The sequence below is a fragment of the Myripristis murdjan genome, chromosome 6, assembly GCF_902150065.1.
Source record: "Myripristis murdjan chromosome 6, fMyrMur1.1, whole genome shotgun sequence".
In the NCBI taxonomy this organism is placed as follows: Eukaryota; Metazoa; Chordata; class Actinopteri; order Holocentriformes; family Holocentridae; genus Myripristis; species Myripristis murdjan.
The window spans coordinates 22,645,727-22,661,874 of NC_043985.1; the positions used below are offsets into that span (position 1 = coordinate 22,645,727).

Sequence of the window (16,148 nt, forward strand, 5' to 3'; positions counted from 1 at the left end):
TTGGACTGGATTATTCAGAAGAGATAGATCAGTTTGTTTTATTGAGACATGCATTGTGCAATCCTACAGTTTAAATTGAGACTCTTGTATTCTAACTGGCTAATTGCAACGGAGCTTGTTTAAATGTCAGCTGTTAGTAAATCACTGGCTAAATTTGTAATAGCTGCACCTTTTATTTTTATTTTTTTTTCACATGCAGCTGGTTTGCACCTGCCTTAGTAAAAAAAAAAAAAAAAAAAAGGGGGGGGGGGGGGGGGTTATTACATTACACTATGTCCACTTTGCATGGCTTGTTTACCATCTGGATCTGCAGCCAAAATGCCAAAGTATCATGAAAGCACAGCTTACAATGAAAATGTACCAGCTCATCACCACTCATTTTCAAATATATGTCAGCTGAACTTCCACCGGCCTGTTCCTCACTGGATGTTTCTGTTAGTCTCTCAGGCCTGTCTGTCTGTAGGAGGGAAGCAGGAGAGAAGCCGGAGTCAGCCTGTAAAAGAATAAATCACTTGTGGAAGCAGCTTTGCTCCATGGCAGCAGATGACAGGTGGAGGGTGGTGGGAGGACGGCACTGGGCCTGAGGGCCACTCAGACTGCTTTATTTTATACGATTACTGGGCAGTTGTGGATGGAGGGTTGCAAGGGCAGGTCGCGGTTACCACCAGTAGTCCATCACAAGACAGCAGGGACCACACAGGGACACACCAGCTGAATCTCAAGAGACACTACTGATGCTGTTTGTTTGGGTGAGGTTTGTGTACATGTGTGTGTATGAGGGGTGAAGAGTGAAGGGAAGAAAAATGAGATGACCACACTATGTAATAAGTGTGATTACACACAGCCATGTGTACCAAGTAATCTTAATTTTAGCATGCCTACATAGACGATGCAGAGTAAGGTCAGCTTTGTGTTTAGTACATTGAGAGCTACAGTATGTGAGCTGAGTACGTCTACCACAGTGTATGTTTCCCCAGCAGGTCCTCAAACATTTATGAGTTCTTCAGCTCATGTTGCTCCAAAGAGGCCTGTTAGATTTCATTGCATAATTCTGCGCTTTGTTCCAGCCTCTATTGTGCCAATGAAGCTCTGCTTATTTGCCAGGATATTTTCCATCACTGCTCCCCCAGCTCACAAGCCAGAATAACAATTACTTCTCATCATCGACAGGACTGCCTGATTCCTACACAATGTCCATACAGTAGAGTGTTGAAAATACAAGCTGTACACACACAGTTGCCTTTGAAAGCAAATTACTATCTATACTCTAGCTGTGGACAAGCATAAACACCATACTCTTGTGTTGAGAATGCAACCTCTGCTATTACATCGGTTGAAAGTACATGACAATACGTCTCATAACTGTCAGAGTGACTTCCAATTTACCTCAAACATCTGTAATAAAAACCACAGGATAAGATTTTTTTTTTTTTTTTTTTTTTACAGTTTACAGCTTACTCCCATTCAGCACCATATCATCCCTCTGGAACAACTTCAAAGATGTTGTGATGTGTGCTGCTGAAAATGTGTTTGCATGACAACTAGATAATAACTGGCATGCTCATTCAGAGAGCGCCCTGCTGTCAAGGCAGAGCTAAATGGAAATATTAGAAGCTGTCCGTGGTTCTGAAATATTCACTGATTTATCCTTCCCTCCCATTCTGTCTCTCTCTTCATGTGATACAAGATACAAAAGTATCTCCTTTAACATGTCTGTCTATCTATCTATCTATCTATCTATCTATCTATCTATCTATTCACCCTTACACCCTTTCTCGTGCAATCCACAATCTGCTACAACAAGATTAGATTTGTCACCAAGACCAAGAGCTACAGCCAAACAGGCAGAGGGATCGAGGGCAAACTGAGGTAAACCATATCAATACGAAAAGAAAGCCTCACACCAGACCGGAAATGTCAGAATACTGAAATGGATATTAACAGGAACTGCTCATCCATTTCAGGCCTAAGTGGCCCGGTCAGTTCTTAATCTTTTGCAGAGCACAACGCGATCATGGAGATAAAGTATGCATGAAAGCTTGCCTGGACAACAGGTAAAATAAAACTGGACTAAAAAGAAGCTCCCCTATATAGGCCATTTAAGTACAGTAGATTGGAATAAATCAGAGAAGATTTGATCCAATGGTGCCATCTAGTGAGAAAGCATATCACCTGCATATTAGGAAGTGATTTACCCTGACTCTTTAGTCCACAAGCTCTGCAGGATTACTCTTCACAAGTTTATCATCATAAACATTGTGAAGCATCACACTGTGGGATGAAGATGACAGGAAAGTGTGTTTTATAATAGCTTGCTGGTAGTAGTTTACTATAGGCTCACATCCCAGCTATAACCTGCTGTGCTACTTGGAAAGCCAAACAGTGTGTGTAGCAACCTCTCATCTACCAAGCAGAGACAGAGGTAGAAAGAGAGAGAAAGGTAAATGGAGAGAGGGTTCCTGCAGGTATGAGACCCACTTTCTTCTCTCCTTATTCCTGTCCTGAGGAAGGAGAGTCGATGGTGGGATTCATTTTCTACAGCGGTTCTGCAGGGTTGTTTTGTACTACACCTCCATCCGCCTGGAGCAATCACATTATATGCATGTGCATGCACGAAGACGCACATAAACACAGACTCACAAATACTATGTATTTTTCTTTTTCCCACACATACATGCACACCCACCTCCCATAGGCTGTGAGAGCAGATGTTCCATGGCAGAGAGTTGCCCTCACAGAAAAAAAATCACACTCTCATAGACACAGACACACACACACCCTCTGGTGGGATATTAAATCAGATGAGTATTTCTGGCAGAACAATCCATCATATATACAGATGCCAACATTTTGATCCCAAACAACTGTCACATCCTCATCCTAAACAATAGTGAACACCACAACAGAGCACAGCAACACATGGACACAGCAGATGTTTATACATAGGCATACACACACAGAGACACACACACACACATGCAGGGGTGAGGACCTTTCTGTAGGAAAAGACCTTTGCTGCTTCTAGCTACTTGTTCTATTTAGTGTTTGTCACTGACAACAGTTTTCATTTACTTGCAGCAAAAGGTCAAAGCCGTCATATTTTTCTGAATCGCAGCTCAGGCCGGAAATGCAGCACAGAGGCTGTCATTTATCTGCAGTGGGTGCCCATATTTTCATATGCCAACACATGTTGGCCTGTAAACAATCTCACAACTGATCAGATGACGATGATTTAGCCTCTGGGAACAACGGGCAGTTTTTTAGGTTTCCTGGTGTAGCCAGAACCCCGTTTCTTTTATTACATGAGTCGAACATTTCTCCACACAATACACAAAAACTGATACTTTTTGAAGTGTTTTAGGTTCAGATGACATTTCTGCTAATTTGTCTGCCTCTTTCACTCCCCACACAGACTGTTTACCTTCATAAAACCACTCGGGCTACAAACAGAAAAGGAAATGTTTCTGTATTTATCACCAAAATCTTGTCCCTCACCTACAGATTGTCTCCCACTCTCATCTAAACATCTAAACATGTGTTTACAAAGATTTGCCTGTTAGAAGTGATGTCAATCATTAGTGATAGCAAAAGCTATAGCAAAAGCTAGCCATAAAGTTTTGGGTCATAAAAGATGCTCCAAAGAGGGGGTGCCCTGGTGGCTCACCAGAACAGAGCCATGTACCATGTACCAGGACTGAATCGTGATCGCAGCATCCTGGGACCTTTGCTGCGTGTCACCCCCTCTCTCACCTGCCTTTCCTGTCTCTCTCTGCTGTAGCTGTCGGGTAAAGCAGAAATGCCAAAAAAAAGAAAGAAAGAAAGACATGATCCAAAGCATTCCACTACAAACTATTGAAGAGAAGAGCTTTGGCACTAAGTTTAAAACCCTCTTCAACCCTGCCAGTCTCACTGGTGAATTTGTCACTGCACAAGACATCGAGAGATTTTCAATTTGATGTAATGGTGCAGCCATCAAACAATGCCACCTTGGGTTTGAATATGTCATTCTCTGCAAGTTTGATGTATGTTCAGTCAAGCGTTGAAACCATTAGATACAGAATGTATATGTACCACTGTCATACAATTAAACACTGAAGCCGCTTAACAGGAAATTTAAGGGAAGATTTGGAAACTGCTGAGACCTAAAAGCAAAATCTTCCAAGTAGAAGTACAGAGCACACCATGACGCCACAATGCTGTTAACTGGACTTCAGTCAGGAAACACACACAATGTGACCCGCGGTCAAGGAGCACTGAGACCATGAAAGCAATGAATGAAATCCATGATATGATTTAAAAACAATAAACACGGTTTATAACTTTGAAGAGTGCCATCATGGAAGAATGTCGATGGCCGCCCTCCAGGGTAGCGGCTCCATGCTGTAGGTACCATGCTGTGCCCACACGGGGAGAAGGATGGCTCCTGGGCTCTGCTTCTCACATTATTGGATGAAAGGAGCTCCTGTCTCCTGCAGTGAAGAGCTCCTTTAGAAGCCGTCGGTGTTCAGGTTCTTCTGTCACTGCATGCAGGTACTTTCCAGAATGCAAACGGCTTCCCTTCTGCTTTTATTTATTTATGTCGTTATTTATTTAAATTCTTAGTCCTCTTTTATGTGCGTGCATGTCTATTTGTGTGTTTATATTAAAAACATTACTTTGTGTATGTTTCAGTGCATACACACATACACACAAACACACACACACCCTCACAAACTATTGGTGACCAGAGTTAACCACATATTGCTCTGAGTGAGTATGAAATTCCTTTCATATTATAAAATATACAAGTCACAAGAGAGAAAGAGAAACGTTCGGCAAAACTGCATCAAAGGTCATGAAGCATTTGCCTTTTCAACACACACACACACACACACACACACACACAGTACTGTAGTGCTGAATGTAGGTCAGTGCAGCAGAGAGATGTTAAAGTGAATGGTAAATCAAAACTATCTATCAGCCAATGCCACCGCAATGCTTCCCTGAGGCAGAACAGTAGTACTGGGCAGGCTTTCTGGCAACCACACACACACACACACACACACACACACAGGCACGCGCGGTGAAAAGGTAACGTCTGTGGATCTGTTCCATAAATCCTCAGGACCAAACAATGACAGAGGCTTTAACGTAATTCCACAATGATAGGCCACTTCTCAGTGAAACTGTTTTATGTTTCAGCACTGCTGTCCATAAAATCGCCAAGCAGAGTGTGTTAGTGATTAAAAATAAAGCTCTGCTGCTGTTCAGATTTCATTGTGAGCTGCTCTACATTGCTTTTTTTCTCTCTTTCTCTCACACACACAAACACATGCAAAACCACCTTATTAAAATGCGGGTGATGTTTTTCATTTTTGCCTTCCTTTTCCTTCTCCCTTCCCTTCCAAGCACAGCACTGAGAATAAATAAAAGGCTCGGTCCAGTACTGGAATTATTCTTTATGAAATCAGCTGTGACGTCCATTTTTCCTTGAACCGGTGGTTCCTCCAGCGCTGCACCAGTGATCTATTTCTCTTCCTGTTAACATAATTGACTGGGTGTCAGGTCAAATCACTGGCAGGCACCATGCAAGGACACCACAGAGGACAGCATCCCAGCCACAGGCCCATACACTAACAGCTCCAGTTATGGCAATCAAGAGGCAGACAAAAAGCAGCGCTCCTTCTGGATGATCTCTCTCTGCGGGAGAGGCCAAGGTCTCCACACAGGACGTCTACACTTGCTCATAAATGTATTAGAGCCTTGCAGAGTCCTTATCAGCAGTCTGGTCTTAATTTTCCCAGTCAGTCAAAGGGCAGCAAAGCAGTCGTGACTTGAGTGCTGATTCTCTACCTTAACCTTCCATTTAAAACTACCTTTTCTGTTTGTTATAAGACATTTTTTACTGTACCCTATGTTGAATTTGAATGAATATAGCTAGTTCAGCCCTCACACTGGCATAAGACCTAAGACTGGTATACTATATAACTGATAGCTTTACTACCACGTGTCCCGTGTGCCTGATGTGCATAATTCATGGTTCACACACTGAAAGCAAATCACGACTCAGATAGACAGACTGTCTATCTATCTGTCTTCAACTCTACAATCTGATCTCGCAAACTACTGGGCCTTTGTGTGTACATATGCCAGTACCATGAACCTCTTGTGGTTGCTGTGAGTCAAAACCTTTGCAAAAGACAAACACACACACACACACACACACACACACACACACACACACACACACACACACAAATTTTGTGTAAACAAATGTGTGTGGCAAGGGTGTCCAACTTTCTATCTGCTATTCTCTTAAGTATAAAGTTTAAACCTTTATTTGAAAAAATGTGAACTTCTACCCCTAAATAATATTTGTCTTACTGAAATCTTTGACATTCCTGTTTAAGACAGGAATTAAAATTTCCACAGATCCCAAGTAAACTATAGATAGCAATCTCCCTGTTACTGGGGCAATCAAAAAGAAATTTAACTGCCTGTTATCCATGTTTGGTAGAGTATGGTTGTTACATCTGCCCCCATGTCCTCCACTTCTCACTAATTGGCTCACTAGGAACTGGTGTGTGAGGACCAGTTTGTCTAGAGCCACACCAGCTGGAACTGTTTAGTCGTTACTCACTCTTTATATAAGCTCAGTTCTGCTCCTCACTCTTGTCAGATCCTTGCCGTAACCTGTGTGCTCTTTGTTCACAGTTCTCCATGCCTGGACCCTGCCTTGCCTTGCCAGCCCAGCCAGCATAATCCACGGCCCCCAGTTTTGGCCTGTTCCTGAGTTAATAGTTTTTGCCTTTCTGTTTTTTGCCTGGCTGGTAATTAAACTTCAGTTTTTGTGTTAATCCTGTCTGTGTGTGTTGAGTCTGCACTTGGGTTCAAGATTGACTGTTCAACTTAACAATGGTAGAGTTTTACAGACTTTACAGAGTTATACAATTTGTTAAGCAAAGCAGAAGAGATGTCAAAAATAGTTTGATTTTTATTTATTTATTTGGTAAATCTGGTAGTTTTAAATTTGGTGATTTTCTATTGCAATGTCCTTACACTGTTGGAACACGTCCTGTAAGACTAGCTAACTTTCTCCTCACAGTTCCCCACAATATGCTGTGTAAATTTCAAATTTACTCATTATTTAGCAGGTTTTCCCCCTTTCTTTTCCCTTCATTTTTGTCGCTGTTCATTGTAATTTGTTTTTGTATTATTTTTGCGCTGTGAAGCAAATTTACATCAACTTTTATCATGAAAAGCTGCCTGTTTATTGACTTGAACTTACTCAAAAACTTTGGAGGAGAGAAAAAAAAAGGTCAGACAGGAACTCATATTGAGGAAGCCACGGTGTTTTCTGCAGATTTTTATTGTGATGTTTTTGTTTACCTGCACGTCATCTCACTCGCCCCGCCCACAACTTGACGTCGCATCAGAAAAATCACGAGTAGCTGCAATGCATTGTGGTTAATATTCACGCCTCTAGTGACAGTTGTTGTTGACTCGCCCCGTCAGCTTCCCGACCTCACCAAGTTCACTTCAGCATTTCAGAAAAGTGCCTACAAAATATAGGACACTAATAATGGCGACGGGGATTCCCCTGAGGCCTGTTGCCGAGGGGAAGTGGCCGAGGGCGGGTTGAAGCGGAGAAGCCAAATCCTGTTAGCCGAAAGTAGCTCAACTCTGCAAGATGCATCGCACCGTCCTCGCCCTGGTAAACATCTTTATTTGCGGCTGTTTTGCTTCACCGCCGAATTTCATCCTCCTCTTTGCGGATGATTTGGGTTTCGGGGACCTGGGGTGTTACGGCCACCCCACCTCACTCACTCCAAACTTGAACCGCCTGGCGTCTGGAGGACTCCGCTTCACAGACTTTTACTGCACCAGTCCCGTGTGCAGCCCGTCCAGGTACTCTGTCTGTCGGACCCGCTGTGAGTTACAGCTCATGTTGGTGCACATCCTGTATGGAAATATCACTGGCTGTGCGAACATACCAGAGAAATATTATCACATAGGCTGTGTCACATGATAGTCCAAAATAAACCGAAAGCATAGCCTGTTAGCTGTAACCCATCTGGATATGCTGATATGACCTTATGTGTGGTCCATATATGTTGAGTATATAGCTTTAATGAGCAAAACATATACATACACGCAGCGCTACCTGTTAAACATACAGTGTGTACGGTATCTGTGGCTTCTGGTGACTCAAGTAAGTCAGATATTTATGGTCATATATGAAAATGTGCCTAATTCAAACAGATGTCATATATTTAATATGAGCATAGATGACATAAGCTGTATGAAAATCCTCTGCATGTGGATGTATTACATTATTATGATTGGGTATGTTTTATCGCAGCAGAACTGTTAGACCCTATAGGCATTTTATAGTTATAGGTGATGGAAACACCATATGACATAATAAATAGGCATGCATGATAGTGATTTTTCTGCTGTTGGCTGATTGCAGATGTCCATACCGATGCTGATTTGCATGGATTTTTTTTCCTTCCATTATGGAAACAATGTAGTATTATAACTACTCTCATCATAATGACCCAGTGGCAGATGCAGACATGAATTGCAACTTTTTTCGGCATGTACACGTTCACTGGAACATCGAGCATTCAGGCTCAATTTATCGGCCGATATGAGCGATGTGACGATTTATATCGTGCATCCCCAATGATAAAGCCACTGAAAACTTAATGTGAGAGCCACAGTATAAGTTGTGTGTGTGCTCGTATGTGAAAGAGAGATGCTACTGCTTTAGCGAGAAAAATATACCATCTTCAACACACCAACGTTTTAGATTTCACTTTATTAACCGCTTTGTTTTGTTGTCATGGTCACTCCCCTAGGGCATCTTTGCTGACTGGGCGCTACCAGACCCGCTCGGGTATCTACCCAGGAGTGTTGTACCCAGGCTCCATAGGGGGTCTTCCACTGAATGAGACCACCATTGCTGAAGTGTTGAAACCCATGGGCTATGCCACTGCCGCCGTGGGGAAGTGGCACCTGGGAGTCGGGCCCAAGGGGATGTACCTCCCAACCAATCAGGGGTTTGACCAATACCTAGGTATCCCCTACTCCCACGACATGGTCAGTTTGATGAGTTTTCCACTTACCTGCTGCTAAAAAATTGAAGGATGGTACTTGTTAAAGGATAGTTGGTAACTGAAGGCTTTGGTTGACAAAATTAATAGAGTGGATCCTGTTGTTTACAAAACATAATTACTTTCACATAATGTATCATTTGCTGTAGGATTGTAGGGCTGATATAAGTTATGGTTTATTTTTGTGTGGAATTATCTAAATTACAGTTATTTCCAACCTTATATTTAAATCTCTCTGTCCCCTGCCGTCATCTCAGGGTCCTTGCCGGAACCTGACCTGTTTCCCTCCAGACATTAAGTGCTTCGGGTTGTGTGACGTTGGCGTTGTGACCGTCCCCCTGATGCACAATGATGTCATTAAGCAGCAACCAGTCAACTTCCTGGATCTGGAGCGGGCGTACAGTGACTTTTCTACCAATTTCATCACCACATCAGTCAAGAAGAAACAACCTTTCTTCCTCTACTATCCTTCCCATGTAAGCAGTACAAATGTGCCACGATAGCAAATGTGCTTTCTTGAAATATTAGGACCTCTTTCCAAATTTTGGCTTGCACCCTGTTTTGCACAATCTCTGTTGGAATTGTCTCAAGATTTGAAAATATTCCTTAAGCTTATCTCCTTTCCTTTATCTACATCTCCCCGTGATGACTAAAGTGCAGAACCATAGCTCTTCTTTGCTCAGTGTATTTCTTGGAAAAAATTGACAGTCCAAGTAATTTGTACACAGACAGCCGAGTATTAGCTCAGTGGTTCAGTACCTCTGTCAAGCGTTCTTTTAAAGGGGGATTTTTGTTAACTTATCACTGTTAATCAACACTTTGCAGCAAGACTGACATGTCTCTGGCTGAACTTTCATCAGCCAGCAATTTAACAATAAAAATTAAACTTCAGCTGGTGTGCAACAACAAAACAGAGTTTAAACAGAGCTCTGCAGCACAATTAAAAACTAATCCTGGTTTCGCAATGAAAAGGGTTGTGCTTGCTTATTAAAAAAACAATAAACCACAGTCAAACATGTATTCAGATTAACATTTTAGCATGAATAAAGACTGACTTGCGCGCTGCTAGAATGTTAATTTTTATATCTGTTGACAAAGTAAAAAGTCTCAGCAGAGAAATTCGCATTTTTGCTCTTGTGAGAAAAAGCTTAAGTTTGGTGCAGCATAATTTAATGGTAGAGCGTGATTTAATGTGATTTAAAAATGTGTCCTTAATGTACCTCTAAATCCCTCCAGCACACCCACTATCCCCAGTATGCGGGTCCAGGGGCGGCAGGGCGCTCTCTGAGGGGTCCGTTTGGAGACTCTCTGTTTGAGTTCGACACCACGGTGGGTAACCTGCTGGCGACCTTGGAGCAGACAGGAGTGATCAACAACACACTCATTTTCTTCACCTCTGACAATGGGTAGATTTTTGCTTTATTTTGCTTTGTGTGTGACCAATTCCCTCATTTATAGTCAGTTTCATCATTTCATTGATTAGATGACTCAGTGCTGTGTAAGGTTTTAATAAAAAAGACTTGTGCAGATTCTTGAGTCAACCTCTTGATTCTTAAATGGGTTGACAATTTAATCTGCCTCTACATTAATTGTGATAAAACATTTGTGTTATCTTCTATTCAGAGGTCAAGTTGTGCTTTATCTTTACCCTCTGCAAAAAACAGGATTTATGGCACACTTGCATTTATTACCCTTTTATCAAATGGCAACTAATTCTTTCCATGCCTAGGCCTGAACTGATGCGCATGTCCCGTGGAGGTAACTCTGGCCTTCTTAAGTGTGGGAAGGGTACCACCTATGAGGGCGGCATGAGAGAGCCAGCCATTGCCTTCTGGCCTGGGACCATAAAGCCAGGTCAGGATGGAGGCTTTCAGTGTGACACCTCATTCATCTAATGTACACAATGGTTAGACTGGATATCGTCACTTAATGCTCCCAAGTATAATGTGTTGCAGTAAATGTTAAGTCTAACAACAAACCCCAATTTGCACACATTAAGCTTTTTTAGAAAAGCTGATATGAGTAGTTTGCAATCTGATTTTTTTTTTTTTTTTTTTTTTTTTTTTTTTTTTTTCATGTGAATGGTGGAAAATGGTAAAACTTAAAAAAGCACATTTGCTGTGGCTGGAGATTTTCTCCATAGTCTGCTGTTATGAAATATCAAAAGTATCAATTGACTTATCAGGTCATACCTGTCCTGTATGACCATGCCAATAAAGTCTGTTCAGAACACAGCTATTGCACTATAAACCAGATTAATCAACCACAGATGCTCAGACTGCAGATACAAAAAATAATCTCTGGACAACCTGACTGAAATTTACAACGTGTGCAAGAACCCACTGACACATCACCATATTACATCATCCCATCCTATTTTATTTTCATATTGAACACTAGAATTGATATACTTGCACTCATTTTACCTGGTCAATGAAATTTTCACTGCTCCCCCATCTTTGCTGTAGTTGGAGCAACAGTGTGCAAAAAGTTATGGATTTCAACTTCAAATTGGGAGCTGACCCCCACCAGAGAACCTAAATCTGTATTCCTACTTTATGTAGAACGATATGGGTTGAGAATTCGGTTAAGTTCAGTTCACCTTATTGTTATGGCTTACCCCCCTCCTGTATGCACTGGCATTACTTTAGGTGTGACCCATGAGCTGGCCAGCACTCTAGATATCCTGCCCACCTTCGCAAAGCTGGCAGGAGCCACATTACCCCGGGTGCAGCTGGATGGGGTGGATTTAACGGGGCTCCTAGTCAACCGTGGAAAGGTAGGGGCATCATGGTGCATACTCAGTAAAGATCACAGTTTTCTTTAAAATCATCCAGTTGTATTTATTTTCATGCTTAACTCTTTTTTTGTAGAGTCAGAGGGAGGAGATGATCTTCTACCCCACCGATCCCAGTGAAATGTATGGTCTGTTTGCTCTCAGGCTGGGAAAGTACAAGGCCCACTTCTACACACGTGGTATGACACGTCATGTTAGCTGAAATGTCAACAACAAGCATAATTGCAGAGTCATAGCAATCTGGTGTTTCTGACTGCTGGTTTGTCATGTTTGTGCACCAGGTGCCACCCACAGCGGGACCACCCCAGACAAAGACTGTCCAGTATTCGCAGTCCTCAAGGCCCACGACCCCCCGCTTATCTTTGACCTGGAAGCCGACCCTTCTGAGAACTACCCTCTCCCCCTCGTGGGCCGGCCCGACCTCCAAAAACTGCTGGACAGGATCATGAAGGTCAAGGCGCAGTTTGAAGCCTCCATGGTGTTTGGAGAGAGCCAGATAAACAAAGGGACAAGCCCTGAACTGGAGCCTTGCTGCAACCCTAGCTGCAGCCCCAAACCCAGCTGCTGCCACTGCTGATGGGACAGATTCTTATAACGGCTATTGTTGTGAAGATGAGGTACTGCACTGCACTGATCTGGCCCAAAAACTACCGAGAACAAAATGTAATGACAGATATTGCTGCTGCTTTTGATGATTGTTGAGTGATGACTGTCAAAGATGAAGTAGTTTGTGGGCATTTATGCATTAATTGACTTGATGTTCATAGTGAAACTGAATCTGTGTTGCAATTAACTGTTTCCTCAGTGAGGAGGAGGAGGGTGTGTGTTTTGAATATTTTTTTCTATATATTAATATTGAGAGCTAATGTTTGTGATTGTGCCTTTTAGTACTTAAATACTGAATGATCCTAATCCTGGCTTGCCTACATCTGTTGATTTTCTCTTCAGTGATTTTGATAATCATATCCATTTGAATATACATTCATTTTTTTTGTATCCACATATGAAAATGTTTTTAGAACCCACGTCGACAACAGAAACAATAAACAAACAGTCATGAACAATAAAGACAGAAATAATGTTTTTGGACATCAAGCATATATTTTATTCATAAGACCAAACCCATGACAAGGCAGAGTGATTTTTTTGTCATTTTTTTTTCTTGGTTTTTCCTTTGAATTTTACAAGTCCTTGTTTTTAAAGATACAAGATAGGATATGTTTGTTCTGTCACATACTGATTTGTTCTAGGTATACAGTGAAGAATCTTGTTTATGTAATAAAGTCAAAAGTTTGGTTTAACTGTTAATGTATGTCTCAGCGGCTATACAGGACTAGATCATCCTCAGAGGTTGGCTTGTGTAGCTGAAACGAAGGGATTTAACTAGGCTGTAACAAGATAGAAAAACATAATCAAGAGCAAATAGATACAGATCAGAGATGGGTCACACTGCTGGAGCTCAAAGGCGATAACTATAATTGGCAAGATGCAATAATAGTTTTCGTATGGCAGCCGACTCAGTCACTATTCAGCTCTAACAGCAGATTGGTCAGTACTCTGGTGGGTGTGTCACACACTAATGATGTCACATCTCACAAATGTGCCCTAAATGTGCTGCTGAAGCCTGTCTGGAGTGAAATGGAGTTGGCAAGAACTCAAAATGCCATCGGTGTGACGGATGCTGAGATAACACCTTGTGTGGAAACAAGATGCAGAAATAAAATTATTGCAGATCACAAAAGTTAAATTTTTTCTTGTCTTTCAGGGGTTTTGTTTGGTTGTGACCTTTTTAAAGTTGTCTTTTTAACTCATGTACATATTCATTTCGATAACATACTCAACATAAAGGACACAGCACTATCTTTTAGATTTGCTATTGTATATATACATGATCTAACTGACAGCGACACACATGTAGAAAACACCCTACCTACCCTCCACCAATTCCACTGTCCATCTGAATTTTTCACCATTGAAATCCTGCAGATCTGAGGTGTTTGTTCTGGGACTGGTGATTGAAAGCAGTAGAGCAAGATGTGAAACTGGGTCTAAATAAACAATAGAGGGTGCTGGGGGAGCCTCAAAGCCCGTCTGCCATTTGAAGCATCAGTTGGCTGTATTGACTACACTGTAATTCAATCTACCCCCTCCTCCCATGTTAGGCATAGTATGCTAAAACAACCCCAGAGAAGAGGTTGTTGTGTAATGTAAGCAAATGATGTAACCATGGACCAGGCTGAAAGCAATAAATTCATCTGGGAACATGTAGCCATCCCTCCTATCCCGTTGAGGCATCATCTTTGAAAAATAAGTTCGAAGTCTAACCAAGCCTATAACACACCAATAAAACCACCTTCCTTTTAATGCTTTATTATGGGTTTGATTCCTGTTTGATACCAAAGTATTATTAGTACAGCACTCATTGTACAGTAAGACACTACAGCTACAGCTTTTTTCTCATGCTAATCCAGTCGCCCCTTTTCCCTCATTGAAACTGCCAAGTCAAAAGAAAATGGAGACCATGGACGTCAGTGAAAACTAGAGAAATTCAACAGTCAGAGGTGTGAGAATATGGCTTTTCAGAGGATCTTTGCTTTGCTTTGTTTGACCCTGAAAGTCACACTGAGCAGAGTGAAACATTTATGAGTTTATGGAAGTCTTAACAGTGGATTTGTATCTGATCGAAGCTCTCCTGGTGGCGAGACAAAAGAGGAACGGCGCTGTCATAACAGTTACTTTACTAATCCAGAGCTTGGTATGAGAAGCCAGACTTTGAGAGGAATATCTGTGGGGCTGATGAGATTCAGCAATGCTAATTCTGCTTATTATCCATCCTGTCCAAACATTTCCACTCCCTCTCTTAGCAAATGCAAAGCTTTGTCTTACCGCCACTGATGTGAGGTGACGGACCATCACTCTGGTGACTATTGTATTTTTTTTCCTTCTTTCTTTTTTTTTTTTTTTTACATTCCATCGCAACTTTCCTACAATATCTCACGCCTTCAGCTACTGCTGTCACAACCACATTAAAACTGAGAGTAAGATCCCCTCTGTCATCTTTGTCTCTTAGCTGTGAGTGTTTCTTACATAGTTTGTATGAGGTGCCTGTATGTTTCTACTTTCTATACATGTATTTACAACACACACTACAGCTTGTACGCGACATGGGGGTAAGCTCAGACCAAGGACAGTTCACTGTACTCTCTCTACTTTGCTCCAATGCCACTATCAGTATAAATCAAATTAGCAGTTTGTCAGTATCGGACAAATACATATTTACAATTCCCTAACTGCCAACTTAGCAATTCTACACCATTCCCTTATTGATTGTTGAGCTCTTTGCCATTCCCTTGGATGTGTGTATTTCTTGGTGTCTGTGTGCATTAACCCTACTAGCCATGCATTGAAAAGTGAAACAGCAGTAGTAGGTATATTGTTGTTTTTGTTTCAAAGGAGGAACCCTTAAATTAACAAGTGCTCAGCCTCTTGCTTTTATATCATAGAAAAATTGAAAAGAAACAGGCAATCAATCCATCACGATGGATGGAAATAAACAGATAAATAGATGAATGAAATCAGTCAAATGCCTAGCATACTGTAGAAATTAAATGAAGATCCCAGTTTTTGAGGGATACACAAGGGTATTTTACAATGGAGAGAAAATCCCCACCGCCAGTGCCCTCTGGTGGCAAAGTTGATGAACATACACAAGCTGTGGAGGAGGGTGAAGAGGAAGAAGGTGGTTGTCATGGCAACACTTCTTACTCCAGGTAGATGTCCTCGGTGGGGCAGGCATACTCCAGGTGCTCCTGGTAGTACTCCTGGAAAGCTCGTCTGTAGGCAAGGGGGGGAAAACATGAGAAAACAGCCTTCCGTATCTAATCTTGTGGTAATGACAGATTTAACAGTCATGCTCTGTCTCAGGGGAAGTCTGCTTAGCGCAAATGGACAGAGCATATAGTAAACACAATTAAAGTTCAAATACAAAATCACAGCCACTGAAAAAGAGACAACAGTATCAAAGGAGGATAATTGCTTTCCAAAGGGTCTGTCTTTGTCATTGGGATAATGCCTAATCCACAGACAGAGCACCACGAGAAACTGACAAATGATACTGTTCTGTCCGTCTAAAGCTCTGCTCACAGCCTCGCTCTGTCCAGAGACAGTGAACTATCAGCATCTTTAATTATTCAGACCCAATATGCCTGACTCAGACCAAGATTAACAAGACCGAGTCTGTAATCATTATTTAA

The 16,148-nt window shown here is 41.8% G+C and overlaps 2 protein-coding genes across 3 annotated transcripts in view; one reads left to right on the forward strand and one right to left on the reverse strand.

Annotated features, from left to right (window-relative positions):
- Window positions 1–7,442: 7,442 nt before the first annotated feature.
- On the forward strand, window positions 7,443–13,196 carry arsa (arylsulfatase A). The gene is made up of 8 exons (XM_030053307.1): window positions 7,443–7,887; window positions 8,844–9,084; window positions 9,356–9,574; window positions 10,335–10,504; window positions 10,828–10,952; window positions 11,750–11,877; window positions 11,972–12,074; window positions 12,177–13,196. Exons 1-8 carry the CDS (start codon window positions 7,670–7,672, stop codon window positions 12,470–12,472), a joined length of 1,500 nt encoding a protein of 499 aa, XP_029909167.1. The 5' UTR covers window positions 7,443–7,669; the 3' UTR covers window positions 12,473–13,196.
- Window positions 12,977–16,148, reverse strand: part of mapk8ip2 (mitogen-activated protein kinase 8 interacting protein 2) — a 32,513-nt gene continuing 29,341 nt past the window's right edge. Inside the window, exon 14 of one of the 2 annotated variants that reach the window (XM_030053305.1) lies at window positions 12,977–15,729. In XM_030053305.1, the coding sequence (XP_029909165.1) occupies window positions 15,657–15,729 (73 nt within the window). In that variant the 3' untranslated portion in view covers window positions 12,977–15,656. The remainder of the gene's footprint in view (window positions 15,730–16,148) is intronic. The other variant, XM_030053306.1, reaches the window with a different exon arrangement.

Coding starts and splice junctions, on each gene's coding strand:
- arsa (XM_030053307.1), top strand. CDS start 7,670: ATGCATCGCACCGTCCTCGCCCTGGTAAACATCTTTATTTGCGGCTGT. Junction 7,888..8,843: donor CCCGTGTGCAGCCCGTCCAG/GTACTCTGTCTG, acceptor TCACTCCCCTAG/GGCATCTTTGCTGACTGGGC. Junction 10,953..11,749: donor GCCTGGGACCATAAAGCCAG/GTCAGGATGGAG, acceptor GCATTACTTTAG/GTGTGACCCATGAGCTGGCC.